At 45.1% G+C, this 17,120-nt stretch overlaps 1 protein-coding gene across 6 annotated transcripts in view; it reads right to left on the minus strand.

Moving 5' to 3' along the window:
- Positions 1 to 17,120, minus strand: part of GALNT10 (polypeptide N-acetylgalactosaminyltransferase 10) — a 227,358-nt gene that overhangs the window by 104,604 nt on the left and 105,634 nt on the right. For 5 of the 6 annotated variants that reach the window (XR_004349224.1, XM_032626928.1, XM_032626929.1 and 2 more), the window contains 2 exons: positions 10,560 to 10,662; positions 7,543 to 7,681 (listed from right to left, as the gene is read on the minus strand). Coding sequence is in view for 5 of the 6 variants with exons in the window: in XM_032626928.1 (XP_032482819.1) it covers positions 7,543 to 7,681; positions 10,560 to 10,662 (242 nt within the window). In the remaining variant the exon portion in view is untranslated. Of the gene's footprint in view, positions 1 to 7,542; positions 7,682 to 10,559; positions 10,663 to 16,399; positions 16,505 to 17,120 lie in introns of all 6 variants that reach the window. The other variant, XM_032626931.1, reaches the window with a different exon arrangement.

The following is a 17,120-nucleotide window of genomic DNA, read 5'->3' on the forward strand; positions in this document are numbered from 1 at the left end:
AGAACCAGCTTTTGGGTTCATTGATTTTTCTCAATTCGTTTTCTATTCTCTATTTCACTGATCTCTGCTTTGATCTTTTTAAAAATTTCCTTTCTTCTGTTTATTTTGGATTAACTTACTCTTTCTAGTTTTTAAAGCAGACGCTGACGTCATTAATTTGAGACCATTCTTCTTTTCCAATATAGGCATTTAATGCTACAAAATTTCCCCTTACATGCTGCTTTAGTGACATCCCACAAATTCTGACATAGTCTATTTCCATTATCATTCATACTTTCTTTTTTTTTTTTTGCGGTACGCGGGCCTCTCACTGTTGTGGCCTCTCCCGTTGCGGAGCACAGGCTCCAGACGCGCAGGCCCAGCGGCCATGGCTCACGGGCCCAGCCGCTCCGCGGCATGCGGGATCCTCACGGACCGGGGCATGAACCCGTGTCCCCTGCATCGGCAGGCGGACTCCCAACCACTGCGCCACCAGGGAAGCCCCATACTTTCTAATTTTCCTTTTGATTTCTTCTTTGACCCATCTGTTATTCCTGAGTTACATAGTTCCCAAACATCTGGAAATTTTAAGACACTATTCTATTATTGGTTTCTAAATTTAATTCCACTGTGGTCAGAGAACATAATTTGTATCACCTGAATCCTTTTAAATTTATGGAGACTTGTTTTCTGGCCCAGAATATAGTTTATCTTGGTAAATGTTATGTACGCACTTGAAAAGATTGTATATTCTGCTGTTACTGAGTGGAGTGTTCCACAAATGTCAACTGGGTCACACTGGTTGACAGTGCTGTTCAACTCTACTATATCCTTGCTGATTTTCTGTCTACTTGTTGTATCAATTATTGAGAGAGAGAGGTGTTGAAATTTCATAATTGTGGCTATGTCTATTTCTCCTTGCAGTTCTATGAGTTTTTGCTTCATGTATTTTAAAACTCTCTTATTAGTTGCTTAACCATTTAAGATTGCTATGTCCTCTTGATGAATGATCCCTTTATCATGAAATGACCTTCTTTATCCCTGATAATTGTCTTTGTCCTGAAATCTATTTGACTGATATTAATATATAGTCACTCCAGTTTTCTTTTGACTAATGTTAGCACAGAAGATCTTTTCTATCCTTTCATTTCTAATTTATTTGTATCTTTATCTTTAAAGTGTGTTTCTTGCAGGCAGTATGTAGTTGGATCTTGCTTTCTTAACTAATCGGACAAGCTGCTTTTCCACTAAAGTAATTACTGTGATTATTTAATGTGATTATTGATATGGTTAGGTTAAAGTCCATCATCTTGGTACTCGCTTTCAACTTCTCCTTTCTGATCTTTGTTCTTTTTTCCCTCCTTTTCTGCCTTCTTTTGGATTAACCGAATATTTTTCATGATTCCATTTTATCTCCTTTGTTGACTTATTAGCTACAACTCTTTGTTTTGTCATTTGAGTGCTCCTTTTAGGGTTTATAGTATATACTTTTATTTATTTTTATTTTTATTATTTTTACTTTTTTTTGCAGTACGTGCGCCTCTCACTGTTGTGGCCTCTCCCGTTGCGGAGCACAGGCTCCGGAAGCGCAGGCTCAGCGGCCATGGCTCACGGGCCCAGCCGCTCCGTGGCATGTGGGATCCTCCCGGACCGGGGCATAAACCCGCATCCCCTGCATCGGCAGGCAGACCCTCAACCACTGCGCCACCAGGGAAGCCCATACTTTTATATACTTTTAACTTTTAAAGTCTAATTTCAAATGACATTATACCACTTCGTAAGTAGGAGAACCTTACTATGTTACATTTCTCCCCTCTAACCTTTATGGTGGGACGTATTTTACTTTTATCTATGCTTTAAATGCAAGGATATGTTATCATTTTGGGTTACACAGTCAGATATCTTTTTGAAAGTTTTAAACAGTAAGAAAAAATTATATGTATTTACCCACATAGTTACTATTTCCAGTGATCTTCATTCTTTGAGAAGGAAGATCCCTTGTTGCTTTTGTAGCCTGTTGGGGATGTAAAGGCACTCAACAGAATCCAGGCCTTATAAATTCTTATAAATTCTTTTGAGGAAATTGAGCTTATAAATTCTTTTGAGGAAATTGAGCACATACCATAAAGTAACCATGTTAATTTAACAAAAAGGAAAAATCAAGAAGGAACATGGAACCAAGAATCTGGTAGACTCGGGCCTTTTCTTGTGACAAAGATGCCATTCAGGTTCATTCATTACTGGAAGCTATATTCATGGACTGGAGAAAGCAGGTCAGGATTGTAGGCTGCTTTCACCCCCACCATGGATAATCTTTGCATGGAAGAAGCTGATCATCCAACGGAGGGGTGTGCCCAGGAACTTTTAGACCAAGGCAACTTCCAGCAGTTGGGACTCTGCTGCTACCAGCTCTGTGCCCTGGAGGGGGCCTCCATGTGTGGCTGCCACGCAGCCCAGCAGGGCCCCTGGGGAGAAGAAAAGTGGGCCAGCCCACCAGCCATCCTTGTTCCTGTTCCCTTGGCAGGAGGGGCCGAGGGCAGACCTGCTCAGAGCCAGCTGGCCACCTCCCACATGCAAACCCAGCAAGTGGGGCCGGACCACCTAGTCTCCACTCTCCGTGGCTGCACGCTCCCTGGTGCAGCTTCTGGAGGAAGCAAATGCAGCTGGCACAAACAAACAGCCCCTTGGTCCTGTCCTTGACAGGCTGCTGCCAAAATTCAGTTTGAAGGAGTAGAAGGCAAATATAAACCTCAGCTCCTGCCAGAGAAGCTGTTTAAGCTAAAAGCAACAGGAGGGACTGAGTGGCTTGACTGCTCTAACTTCTTCACACATTTCTGCTGTCAAACTGCAGGAAAGATTCTCCCACCCCACTTTCCCTGGAAAAAAAGAAAAGCTCTTCAAGACATCTGTCAACTCATTTAGGAAAAGTCAGCTTCCCAATGGGATAATCCATGTGAGACAGTTTCTTGCAATTGAGTAAGCAATTTGAGTTTTTATCTTATCAAAATAAGTGCTGGGGGCTTCCCTGGTGGCGCAGTGGTTGAGAATCTGTCTGCCAATGCAGGGGACACGGGTTCAAGCCCTGGTCTGGGAAGATCCCACATGCCACGGAGCAACTAAGCCTGTGAGCCACAACTACTGGGCCTGCGCGTCTGGAGCCTGTGTTCCGCAACGGGAGAGGCCGAGATAGAGAGAGGCCCGCGCACCGCGATGAAGAGTGGCCCCCGCTTGCCACAACTAGAGAAAGCCCTCGCACAGAAACGAAGACCCAACACAGCCATAAATAAATAAATAAATAAAATTTTTAAAAAATATAATAAGTGCTGCTATTTGCCAATGTGGACTAATACAGATTAAATAGAGTTGATTCTTAACTTTCAGGTATTATAATAGGATATTCTGGATAAGATTCCATTTTTCCTTGGTTTGGATCTTTCATATTTTTATTTCCTCTTTTTCACACCATTGTCCTTCTGCTTTCTTCTTTCCCTTCTTGATGTTTCCTTTCCTGTTCTTCACACTGGTCTATCTTATACCAATCATGCCTTAACCCTCCTTTCCCTCCTTTCCTGTTGATATTTTTTCTTCCTCCTGCTGCCCTTCCTCTTGCCTGCTCATCACTGCTCTCCTTCTCCTCTTCAGCTCAGCTTCAACGCTGATTTGCCCTGTGACCCTACAGGATGGAGTGTGCTTAGCTGCATGCTTTTCTTTTCAATCAATCCCAGAACACTTTGCTTTTACAGAGACCTGCCCAACCAGGAAATTTCTCTGAATTCAGTGTCTTTGGCTTTTCTCAATAGCTCTTCTTAACTTCTGCCTAGAATTCCATTTGTTGAAAGGTGCCAGTTGTATAGGTGCCAAATATTTGAGGTCTTGTTATGTAATCAGAAACGGATATTTTAAATCAGGGAATTTTAGCAGTGCTCTAGTGCTTAAATGAGTCTTAATGAATACATATTCAAGACTTAAAGCAAAAAAACAAAACTTTCATATGAAAAAATTAACAACAAACTATGGCAAATGTGAAATGGATGTTTATAGATGTTCATATTAAATTGCTTCTTATCAGAGCAATATAAACAATTTTCTTAGCTCTGCAAAATTCCACTGTAGCCCCTTCCGTCAAATTGTAAAGTAAAGCAGCTTAATGATTTTATAAAATCCATCTTTACCGTTAAAAAAAAAAAGTCAGCTTCCACAACGGGATTCTAAAAAAGGGTGGGTGTCAGGAGCGTTGGATTTAGCGACATCTTTTGCCATAACTTGGATACTGGTTGGGTGGGTGGGCTGGTAATACAGGAGAGCCTTAGGCTCAATTCACATCCACCCAGAACTGGGCCTCCTTCCCTTAAACCCAAACCCTGAACCTCTCTGCCAGGTTGGTGAAGCCTATCATCACTTCTCAGAACAGTGTGTACAATGAATAAAATAAAATAGATGAGCTTGTAAAGGAAACCAGTTAGACTGAAATACTGTTATCAACATAATAAAAGAATTTGAAATAGAGTCATAAATGTGCTTCTTCATTAACACATTAAATGACGAGATCTAGTGGAAGTTCTAAAAACTACCTTCATTCCAAAGCAGTGATGAGTATCTGTGACATTTCAAGATATCTGTAAAGTGATGGGAAAGTAAATGATTTCTTTTGGTGAAGATATCATAGGTGCTTCGTTGTCTACAGTCATAACTGAAGGGAACACCAGATTTCAGTGAGAGGTTCATGAAAAGGAAAATGCAATGTTGTTCTCATCCAAGTTTACAGACCCTCCTGAATTCTATTCACAGACCTATCTGTGGGTCCAAGGACGCCTTGATTATGAAGACCTTTCTTCTTCTGGGCTGTCGGGAGAGAGCACTGCACTGGGAGACAAAAGGGTTTGTTCCCCGCCCCTGGCTCTCCCTCTAACAGCTGGGAGACTCGCCCCTTTAGTTGTTAAGGCAAAGCACCGTCTTGCTTAGTCCTCTCCCGCAGAGGCTGGTGTCGGGTGGGGGTGTCCCCTGGGGTTCCAAAGCACCCTGTGCCTATTCCCTCACTAGTTCTCACCTGTGGGGTAATGACCTGCTCCTGCCACCCACCCCCTGCTCTTGCCCAAAGCAGCAATAATGGCTCATTTATCATTGTGTTCCTGGTATTCAGCACAGGGCTTGGTACACAGAAGACCATGAATATACATTTACTGGATGAACAGATGAATGAATGGATGAAAGCATCTCTCTCTCACTGTAAAAATATTCCTTATTTCACACGAGCAGTTCTCAACCCTGGCTATATGCGAGAATCACGTTCTGAGATTTCAGAAGATCCTCAGACCCAGGCTATCCCTCCAGAGATTCAGGCTCCAGTGGCTGGGGTAGGGCCCCGGCTTTTGTATTTTTTTAAAACCACCCCAGGCATAGCCAGAGTTGAGAACCTACAGAACCACAGAGCAGTAGCTGAGGTAAGAGAATAATGCTCCCAGATGAAACTTCTTTCCCAGACTTAGAAAGATGAAATTAGTGCAGAATTCTGAAATCTGCGAGGGGCTAAACATATAAATTGAGTTTCTGACCCTCAGAGTCGGGTCACGGTTCTGAATCCAACAACATCAGTAATATCTGAACTACCTTCTCAGACTTAGGTGAAAAAAATCCCGGGCTTGACAGTGAAGACCATGAAACGAAGAGCGAATGCCCGAGCAAGCCCTGCAAGGCCCTCGCTCCCTCCCCTCGCTGCAAGAAATCCTTCTGAACTGGGCCCCGTCCTGGGCAAGCAGCACACCTTCCGGCTGGGGATTCCTAGCTGTGTGCTTTCCTCATCTACAAAGTAGAGATGATAATAAAAACACCAACCTCAAAGTACTATTGCAGGAACTGAAAGACGTAAGCGGGCAGAAAGCATTTTGTAAGTAGCTACACATGCTATCAAGATTCTTTATTATTATATTCTACCAACTGAGTCCTTATAGGTGGAAAGACCTTATGACTTAGGGATTCTAGGTCAGACTCCCTGCATGTAAATTCTAGCACCACCTCTTACCAGCTGTATCATCTCACGGTAACTATTTAGCTTTTTTTTTTGGCCTCAATTCCTTATCTGTAAAATGGTGATAATAAAGGTACCTGTCTCATAGGGTTTTTGGAAGGTTTGGCTGAATTAATGTACTTAAAGTACCCTTGGTTCTGGGGCTAGTAGATGCAAACTATTACATTTAGAATGGATAAACAACAAGGTCCTACTGTAGAGCACAGGGAACTCTATTCAATATCCTGTGATAAACCTAATGGAAAAGAGTATTAAAAAAGAATGTATATATAAAACTTCAGCTTTGCATCGGAATCCCCTGGAGGGCTTGTTAAAACATGGACGGCCGGGTCCCTGTGCAGAGCTTTTGATTCAGTAGACCTGGGCTGAGATCCAGCAGTTTGCATGTTTAACAAGCTCTTAGGTGATGCTGCTGTTGCTGGCCTGGGAACCACACTCTGAGAACAGCTGGCTTAGAATAATGATTGGCATACAGTAAGTACCTAATAAGTGTTAGCTGTTATTATCTTTTCCCGGCTTCTAATTTCTTAGTCCCTGAGCGAAACAGTTTATGCTCCACTTCTACTCAGTACTGCCTTCGTGAAGAAACAATTTTGAAATCTTCTGCTTGCAGTGGTTCCCGAAGTGTGACCTCACAAACATCATGTGGGAGCTTACTTGTAATGAAGTTCTTGGGCCCCGACCCAGATCTACTGAATCAGGGATTATTGGCGTGAGGATCAAGGTCCTGTGTTCGAACTAACAGCCCTCCAGGTGATTCTAATGCACAGCAACTTTAAGAGATACCCCTCTGCTAGAAAATCACAATGACCACTACAGTACTCCTATTAAAAAGGGGAGGCAGGATGGCTTAAGATCCAGAGTATAGTTTTTGGTTGAACTGCAGCTCAAGAACTGGCTCAGCTTCTTAGTGTGGCCCTACATGAGTTATAATACCCCTCTAAGCCTCAGTTTCCTCATCTGTAAAAATGGGCATCATCACAGGACCTACATCACAAGGACCTGAGACAATGCAAATGAAGTGCCTGACACACGCTACCTGTTCAAAGAATGTTAGCTGCCACTGTTATCTTTATAATCATTATGATATGTCCTCTCTCAAAGTGAGCTGAGATAGCTTATAACCAACATATAGATGTACAGGTGCACAGGATAGCTAAAATAAAGATTAAAAAAATAAAAATGTCACACACAGAAGGTGGAGAAAGGGAGGGTTGAAATGGCTGCTGCAACTGTCTTGCAAATTGAGGTCTGGACTTCCCTGTGGGCTAGAGTCAGAAAAGGAAATACAGAGGTCATGGTTTCCGCTGGTTGAAAAGAGGAAGGAGACCAGCTCTTTTGGAGAGACAATATTGTCCCTCGGCCACATCAGTTCTAAATTCTAGGAGAATCTGATCACACGAACCTGTGCACGAAGGCCCTGGGTAACAGGAGGAAATCTCCAGCAGTGCTTCATGTACCTTTTTCTTTAATTAATTCTCAACAAGAGCCCAGGGCAAAATCCTTAGATCCCAGAAGATGAGAGATGTTACACTCACTTTGGGTGCCGAATGTCAGGGAGAGAGCGATTCAAGGAGATTTTATCACTGACGTAAATGTTAAATCCATTTTCTCGGTATGCCTGATCCACTCTCTCAGCATCGGTCATGGGGAAGGGCCTCCCTTGTTCTCCGTTTCCTAGGAGCAAAGAGCAAAGTCAGTGTTGCCAATTAAATGGAGTGGGGAAGGGAAGATGAAAAATATGGTTAAATCACCAAGATAGAACTTTACACTTGATATTTTGCAGGGCTAAAGAGGTGAGGGGATTGAGACTCAGCCATGGGCGTATCACGCACTTCAGACCTGTTCTCATGTAATGTCCCCAGCAAAGCTGTCAGGGTAGGCATACGAGCCCTCATTCTATAGACAGATAAACCAGGACGCAGAAAGGCTATAAAACCAGGTCTCTGGGCTCCAAAGCCCATGCTTCCCCCACTCTGCCAGGAGCCCCAAACATCCCTGACCCTGAAGTCTGATCACCTGGACGGGAGGCCAGGTCACTTGCCGATAAGCTGATCAACCTTGGGCCAGTACTACCTCTCTGAACTGTAGCTTGTTCCTGTCTGGTACCCACACCACGCTGAGAAAGTCAAATGAGAGGTTGCATACATGAAAGCTTTCTGTAAACTATAAACCCTATTAACCATGTGAGGAAATACTATGATTACTCTCCAGGCAAGGCAAGCTTTATATATAAATCAAAATTGCCACAAATGATAAAAGATGTTTTGATTTTTTTTAAGCCAGCAAACAAATTAAGATTTGCCTAGCCTAGGCCTGGATTGCCTGAAAAGTGTTGTTTTGAGCAATGGATTTGGGTGGATCCAGTACCAGTTTTCCTCTCTCTTTACAATCCATCTGGGGAAAGAGTCCCTGATGCTCTAGGAAATTACCCTCTGGGTTCCCAGGGTGCAGATGGTACGTGGGGATGTCCCCCAACCCCTGCAATAATAGCCCAAGCATCTGCCATTGGCAAGGGTCTGGAAGAAAGGGTAATAAAAGTCAGCTGATTCAACATCACCTCATCTTCTGGAGCCCACGGACTGAGCAACACCCCGTTTACTTTGCAAAGTAAATGTTGAAACATCAGCTTGATGAGAAGGTGCAAGCAAAGAGGGGAGCCCAGGGGTGGTGTCTACTCCAATCCAGCCCAACGAGAGAGAGAACTCCGCCACCCGTAACTTGCATTGCTCTGTGATAAGACACTGCCAGCCAGTGCCCAGCACAGATCCTGCAAGGGACACAAATGCAACAGGCAGAAAAAGAAGAGCAGAAGCATCTGTTCGGGCGGGGAGGGAAGCTTCGGGAAGGCAGTGCAGGGGAGTGACTCAGAGTTCAGGCCCTGGAGCCGGGCAGAGTGGAGTTTGAAGCCCGCCCTGCTGCTCCCAGCTGTGTCATCTCAGGAGCGCCTTCAGCCTTTCTATGTCTTGAGTTTTGCCTTTTGTATTCCCTGGGATGAGAAGGTTCAATGTGATGATTAAGGAGGGAATGCAGGGGGCTTCCCTGGTGGCGCAGTGGTTGAGAGTCCGCCTGCCGACGCAGGGGACAAGGGTTCGTGCCCCGGTCTGGGAAGATCCCACATGCCGCGGAGCGGCTGGGCCCGTGAGCCATGGCTGCTGAGCCTGCGCGTCTGGAGCCTGTGCTCCGCAACGGGAGAGGCCACAACAGTAAGAGGCCCGTGTACCGGAAAAAAAAAAAAAAAAAAAAAAAAAAAGGAAATAAGGAGGGAATGCAGGGCAAGATGCCTGGCACACAGTGAGTGCTCAACACAGGCTGGTTATTATTACTCTCAATAATGTCGCCACTGTTTACTCTTTTCTGGCTAGTTGGCCCAATGTTCCAATAATTCCGGTATAACTGCCTGGAAAATTAGCTCTTTTCAAATGTTTCCTTTCTTAAGGAAACATTTTAAATCATGTTTAGAATTTTAAAAAAAATTTAAAACATTTTAAATCCCCTTCATTTTAAATCACTGGCATATAGAAAAATGCATGTCCTGTCTTCGCTTTCCCTGACCATCAGTGGTTACATAAGCTCTATTCAGAGCCTTACTGTCATCTGGTTTTGTCATAGTATAACTTAAAAAAAAAAAAATCAATAGTGGTGGGTACCTCTGAGATAAAAATGAATAAAATACAATCCCTTATATTTCTACGGTGCTTTCCAGTATTGTAAATTGTACTTTACCTATCACCTTCACGACAACACCCTGAGGTTATCAAAGTAGGAAGCATGAGCCCCACTGACAGAGGGGGAAACCGAGGCTCCAGGAGATGGAATTTATCTGATGGTCACATGGCTGGTAGGTGGTATCTGAGCTGCTCTCCTGGCTCCTAGCCCAGGCTCTCTCTCGAGATGACTCGCCACAGAAATTATGTGGCGAGTCACCCCACCCTTTCCCAACTCTGCAGTGTAACAGGAACAGTTCCAAAGGCTAATTAGGCAAAGAAAACTTCAGCTGAAGCCCACTAGATTCATTCAACCTTGTGGCTATGGTGCTGCGTAGGGATCAACTCAGCCCTCTAGACCTGAGTTCAACTCCCAAGTCTGCCTCTTTCTCACTGTGTGACTATAGGCAAATTACCCCACCTCTCTGAGCTCCAGGTCTCTTCTCATCAAATGCGCTACAAAGGTTGGTGAGGAGTTTCACCAACAAAAGTGTGGACCTTGGGCCTTGTTCATCATACATGTTCAATAAGTGTTGCCTCTTATGATTACTACTCCTCACTTTAGTGGTAAAATATCTTCAAGGAGGGAGACATTTTCTATCACCATAGAGGTAGAAGGGCAAAGTCCCGAAGGCAGTGGATCTGGTGGTGTGAGTGGAGAAAGGGGTCAGCTAACAGGTGAAGCGGGGGATCCCAGGAACCAGGGGAAGGATGACGGCAAACGGACAGGGAGTCAACAGGAGGTCCAGATAACGCCGTTAAACACACACATTCGCGCACACACACACACACATGCGCGTGTGCAAACACTCTCCAGGGGACCGTCCAAGGATGCTCTGCTCTCGTACCTACACGCTGAGCATCCCTCTTGATGGCTTCTTTGTCGTGCCAGTCCTTCAGCTTCTGCCCATCTCCCAAGAAAAAGGTCTTCTTTTGCTGATTGTGTGAGCCCTTAAAAAAAGACAAAAACTGTGAAATAGAAGAAAAGGGGAAATAAGTTTAATAACAGAGACCCAGAAATTACACTGCCTAAGGGAGCTTTCAGTATTGATTGAATGTCTGTCATCATTGGTTCATTTATTAATTTCCTCAGTATAGCTTTGTTAGTCCTGCTCCGTGCCAGCCAGGTGTGCAAAGTTCAGAAAGATGACACACTGTGTCCTCCGTCCTGGAACTTACAAACCCACGGCAGAGAAAACAGATGGACAGATATTCCTTCCATGGAAGAGAGAAAGAGGTAGGTAGGTGTGATGCTGTCCAACAGAATATAACGTGAGCCACCTAGGTGAGCTGCATATGTAACTTTACATTTTCTAGTATTCACATTAAAAAATTTTTTTTTTTTTTTGTGGTACATGGGCCTCCCACTGTGTGGCCTCTCCCATTGCGGAGCACAGGCTCCGGACGCGCAGGCCCAGCGGCCATGGCTCACGGGCCCAGCCGCTCCGCGGCATGTGGGATCCTCCCGGACCGGGGCACGAACCCGCGTCCCCCGCATCGGCAGGTGAACTCTCAACCACTGCGCCACCAGGGAAGCCCTAAAAATTTTTTTAAAAACAGGTGAAGTGAGGGACTTCCCTGGTGGTCCAGTGGTTAAGACTCCGTGCTCCCAATGCAGGGCGCCCGGCTTTGATTCCTGGTCAGGGAACTAGATCCCGCATGAGAAGCTAAAGATCCCACGTGCCGCAAACAAGACCCAGCACAACCAAATTAAAAAAAAAAAAGGTGAAGTGAGTTTTGATAATATATTTCATTTAGCTCCATATACTCCATCTAAAGTATTATCATTTCAACACACAGTGGAAAAAAGTGTTGAGGTATTCTACATTCTTTTTTTTTTTGTACTAAGTCTTCAAAATCCAGTGTGTGTATTTCACACTTGTGTTCATCTCAGTTCAGCCTCATTCCAAGTGCTCAAGAGCCATAGGTGGCTAGTGGCTCCATACTAGACAGGGCAGAAGCAGTGAATTTTGGGTGAGAGGTCTGGAGAAAGTGCTAGAGGACTTCGCTTCTGCCTGGGAGAACTGGGGAAGGTTTTATGGACATGGGTGCCTTTGGATTGGGCGAAATGAGAGGCAGGCAGAGCACATGGCCTGGGCATAGACTTCCAGGTACAGGTGGAGCACGGCAGAGCTGGGCTGGGCCCAAGGAGCACAGAGCACAGGAAGAGAAGTCGGGTCTTGGTCATCTCTGCAGTCCCAAAGAAGGTCCAGTCCCAAAGAGGGGGAACAGTTGTCAAATGTGTGTGGAAGGTCTGAACAAGCACTTAGATGGCTGAAAGAGAACAGGAATATATAGTAGCCAGGGGCTGGCAGAGGAAGGCATTTATTTTGTGTTCCGGAAGGTGAGCCCATGCTGGTGGGCCAATTAGGAAGCAGTTCCCCTAATTAAAGGAGGCCGCATTCCAGTGTCTGGGGTCATCAGAAGGTGTCAGATGCTTTCCCACGCCAAGAGTCGAGTCTAAGGACTTGGCCCCAGGGCTCAGTAAGAGTCTTCCCAAGGTAACACTGCTCCACACGGCTGTTTAAATACCTGTGTTCACCTACATGAGAACAGCTTTCCACCTCACCTTGCCCATTAAAAACCCCAGACACCTGTTCTTGTCACTGTGGCATGCAGAATCCACTAGTCCTATTTCCTATATAATTAACTAGGCCCTGAATGCGTGGTGTGCTGGAACATTAGCACTAACAAGAAGCCACTGGAATAAAATCATCCCCACGCCTGTTTATTAAGGCTCCGGCTGATTCTCGCGTTGGCAGATTTTCCACAACGGCTCTAATGATGATGACAATCCTTGGCATTCCCTCTCCTACAGACCCCTCTGAGTTGCAAAGAGAAAACTCTGAAAGTGGGCCTGCCACATGTTGTGGTCAGAGAGGGAAAGAAAACTGCAAAAACAAAGGCCACGTGCCTGCAAACAGTTCTCGGGGGCTTAGAAATCACAGGAGCTGAGCTGGAAGTTCCTTCAGCAGGTTTCAACTGTGGTGAGCTACATTTCTACAGGAGACCCTTCAGTGCTGCCTTGGGAAGGTGGAGGCTGAGAGTAAGAGCTTGACTCCCCTCCTTCAATCAGACCCGCAATGCACCTGTCTGTTTTTTATACCGGGGTTCCATGTGGGATTTCATTTTTAAAAGGACCTCTGCTAAAAACAAACTGACAATCAAGTCTCCAAACAAGTGAACACATATACTTGGAAACTGAACTGAGGACACTGCCCTATTTCACAGACAGGGAAACTGAATCTTGGAATGGGTCAGGGACCTACCCGAAGTAAGTATTCTACCTCTAGATGTCAGGATTGGTCGGTCAAGAGCTGGTTAGCAATCTTTCCTCCAGCCCTCCCTCCCAATTCCTTCTCCCTCTTCTGCTACCCAAAGACTGGGAACTTCCACTGACGACATTAGGTCACTAGTGGACCTAAAGAGGTTCTGCAAAGCGCGGCTGCCTTAATGGAAGGAACCAATCTAAAGTGGTTCTCAAAACGTGAACCAGGAGCATCCACACCGGTTGGGAACTTGTTAGAAATGCAGATTCCCGAGCCCTGCCCAGGAAGTAGCAGCAGCAACTCTGGGGGTGGGGCCTGGCAATCTGGGTTTTAATAAGTCCTCCAATAGATTGTGATGCACACTCCCGTTTGAGAACTACTGGTCTAGAACGAAGGAGGCCATAATCCTGCCTCCTCTGTGCCGGTCAGGCTACACCTGGGCTATTGTATCCAAGCTGGGCAGATATTCATCATCAATGGTCACAAAAACTTTAGATGTGATCACTGGCAAACACAATCTGGTGGCTTCTGAGGATCTTTTTTTTTTTTTTAACTGCCAGCATGAAAAAAATGGAGGGATTTCTTATTGTTTTATCAAGATTCATTGGCTTCTCCTGAAAACTCAAAAGACACGTCAGTGCTCTGACCGAGCTGGGCCAGCACATGGCTCTCCACTTTGCCACAGTCCCCCGCCATTCCTTAGTGCATTTCACCTGGCTCTCATCTCTCACTTGTCTTACTTTCCTGGCCCCAGGGAGTTTGCAACAGGCTGCCACATACAGGTATGTATGAGGAAGATGAGAAACTGTGTTGTAGGAGGACTGGGAGATGGGAAGCCGTGCGGGACACAGGAGCATCTGTCTTGTTCTCTGAGGCCCTGAGGCTAGCGTGAGTACCAAGGGCAGAAATTACTGAATGACTGAGGGATTAGTTTAAGATAGAGAAGAAATTCTAAAAGTTGGACTGGTATTAGGGTGAAACAGGGGCACTTGGAAGAAGACAGAGGAGGCCAGGAACAGGATGCTCGCCTGTTCATCAGGATGTGAAGGAGGGGACCTGAGTGCGGGGTTAGGGCTAGCACTTCTCGAACTTTCCTGTGCAGTACAATCACGTGGGGATCTTGTTAAACATGGATTCTGACATAGGAGGTCTGGGGCTGGGCCTAAGACTCTGCATTTCTGAAAATCTCCCAGGGAATGGCTGATGCTGCTGATCCGCGAAAAACACTTTGAGTGGCAAGGGTGAGGCGACCTTTACAAGGACATTTCAAGAGTCTAAGAGTCCAGAAAGGACACTGTTTCCTCCATATGTTTGTGAAAGTCTTCTCACACTGCCGGGAACAGGGCACGGGGTTGAATCCCACAGTTGTGACCGCATAGAGGTAAACTCCCTTGAATGAACAGTGAATTACTGAACCAACAGGGTAGAGAATTAAGATTCCAAAATTCTGGGAGTTTCACACTTAACAGCTTCTACCACCTCATTGCCTTTGCCTTAATGATGCATGCCCTCTGGAATGATCTGCAGAGGTGGCCTGTTTTAGGTGGTCTCAGTAGTTCTTATTTCCTCCCTAAACTAAGAGGACTTCGGAGGCTTGCTGCCATAGGGACTTCTGCATGTCTAAACATGTCACTAGGGGGGTCCTCAAATAACCAAGCTACGCAGCTGCTCAGAAACAATTAGTCCACCTGTCTCCCATCTTACAGGTGGGGAAACTGATGTCCAAAGAGGCCAAGCTACCCAACCAAGGCCACATAAGCAGGCCAGAGAATAAGAGCTATGTTCTTTGACTCCCACGCTGGGTTCTAGTGGAGAGAGCCCTTGTAGTGTGGCCTTGGACAAGCTACAAGAGTCACAGGCACCTCGATTTTCCTACCTGGAAAATAGAGACAGCACTACCTGCCCAAAAGGTACTTTCAGATCAACCAAGAAAAATCACAAACTGTGTCATCGGGAGCACTTTCAGAGTTTACACATCAATGTGGGTACCAACTCCTTTAGGATTTTAAGAATCACCTTGATACAGGACTCAAATTTTACTATACAAGTTAAAAAGATTTCCAATAATAGGTCTGAGCTTTTGGTCAGAAAAGGAGTTGGTTTTGATACTAAAACCACTGAGCATTCAGAGCCCAAAGGGCCCTTAGAATTCTATCCAGAAACCTTTATGAAAATTTTGATCAGGAGTCTCTGACATCCACCCATGGAAACCCCACAGATACATCATTCCAGCTATTGCCAAATATTTATCGAGCTCTACTCTGTGCCAGGCACTGGGGATACAGGCATGACAACACAGATCCCTCGTAGATGCTAATGGCTTTATAGCCAGATCAGTCTCTCTCAAAGGATGGTTCTTGGGAGACCTGAGCTCTCATTATAGATACAAATGCCTGGACCCCACCCTGAACCTATGAAATCAACATATCTGGGCGTAGGAGGCCAGGAAGATGTCTTTAAACACATTCCCCATGTGATTCACAATAAAGGTGGAAAACCACTTGTCAAAACCCAGCTGTCTCGCTTGCAGATACGAAATCTGCAGCTAACAGAGTAGAAGAGACTTGCCCAAAATCCCATAGTTTGTCAGCCCCAAAGACCAAACCAGATCTGGCTGTTCTCTCCCTGGGTTAGACTGTGAGCTCCTTCAAGGCAGGGGCACATCTGTTTTGAGCTGTCACTGTGTGTGCCTAGGTCAATACCTTAGGCCCTCAGTAAATATCAGGTGAATGACTGAATGAATGATTGCTCATTAATGGGACAGGAAGTCTAGTTGGATGATTCAGAGCATTCTGATTCCAGAGACGGAAAAACTTAGGTTTTACTTCCTGGGCAGGTGGACCCCAGTTTCCTTGACTGATAAATAGGGAAAACTATCAGAATAACCTGCAGGTTAACCTGCACCTGAGGGGATGAACCGAACTCACCTATACAACGCATCAAGCTCAGTGTCTGGCACAAAGTCAGGCCCCTTCGGTAAAGGAGTGCAACTATTAATATGTTATTTTTGGAGAAGGATTATGATCTGGTGTATGTGATGGTCACGTTTGGGGGAAAAGGAGAGAGATGGGAATCTAATAATAAAACTGGGAGCCCTGCAGAAGGACCTATTGAACACCTGAGCCAATCCAACTGGCTATTGCTGGTAACAGGATTTAGAGAGTTTCCTCATTAACAGCAGGTTATGTGCCCACGTGGAAATTCGCTGTTCTTGAGGAAAGAAGAAAGTCCTTAGTTAATAGTGGTATCGTACAACAGAAACAAATGCCACAGACCTTTCGCAACAAGAAAAACATGAACAATGCTTCTCAAAAGACAGCGATTCTTATGCAATGGCAATCACTTCATGTTCTGCAAAAAAGCATGTCTGGGTTTCAATCCAGAGGTAATTTTAAGTTTCTTTAATTCTGCAGACTCACAGATTTGTCTATAAAAGCCGTGATTATTTTCCTTCAGCAACCATCTTCTGCTACTTTCCTTCCCATCTGTTCCCAGATGTCCTTTTGCTACAGGAAGCAGAGAGGCTGGAAAGGAGCACAGGGCAAGGGAGGTGAGGGAGAGTGTAGGGAGAAGGCTGGCAGAATGATGGTGGAAATCACATTAAACAGTAAATTGGAAATGGATTCTGACTGGCTGCTCTAAATAACCGCTTCTGGTATCTGCATGCTTTTACTTAACATTCCACTGAAAGAATCAATTAGTGTTCACACACACACACACACACACACACAAATGGAATTTTAATCTTTTGTTTAATCACTATTTAGCGTGCCTGGCATCCTTTGGAGGGAAGGAAGAAAGGTGGTGAAGTGAGCCAACTGTATACTGCCCAAGGAGAAAGGTCTGTTAAAGCACATACTCTAATCCCAGCGCTGCCGACTCGGCAGCTACCGCTCAGAGAGGACACTTATGTCTCTGGCTGAGCTGTCTAGTGTCTTCAAAACAATGGAAAAAGGGCTGTATGTTCAAAAACGGCAATGCGGAAAGGAAAACTGAGCAGGGCATCTGCTTCATCCAGGGTCCGAGGACTAAAACGGATTAGATTCAGTAATTTTAGGATAGCTTCCCTGCCCCCAACCCTCCTGTCAAATAACCCTACAAAGGCACTGGAATGATTTTGCTTTGAGGCTTAAATGACTC

The sequence above is a fragment of the Phocoena sinus genome, chromosome 3 (assembly GCF_008692025.1).
Source record: "Phocoena sinus isolate mPhoSin1 chromosome 3, mPhoSin1.pri, whole genome shotgun sequence".
Lineage (NCBI taxonomy): Eukaryota > Metazoa > Chordata > Mammalia > Artiodactyla > Phocoenidae > Phocoena > Phocoena sinus.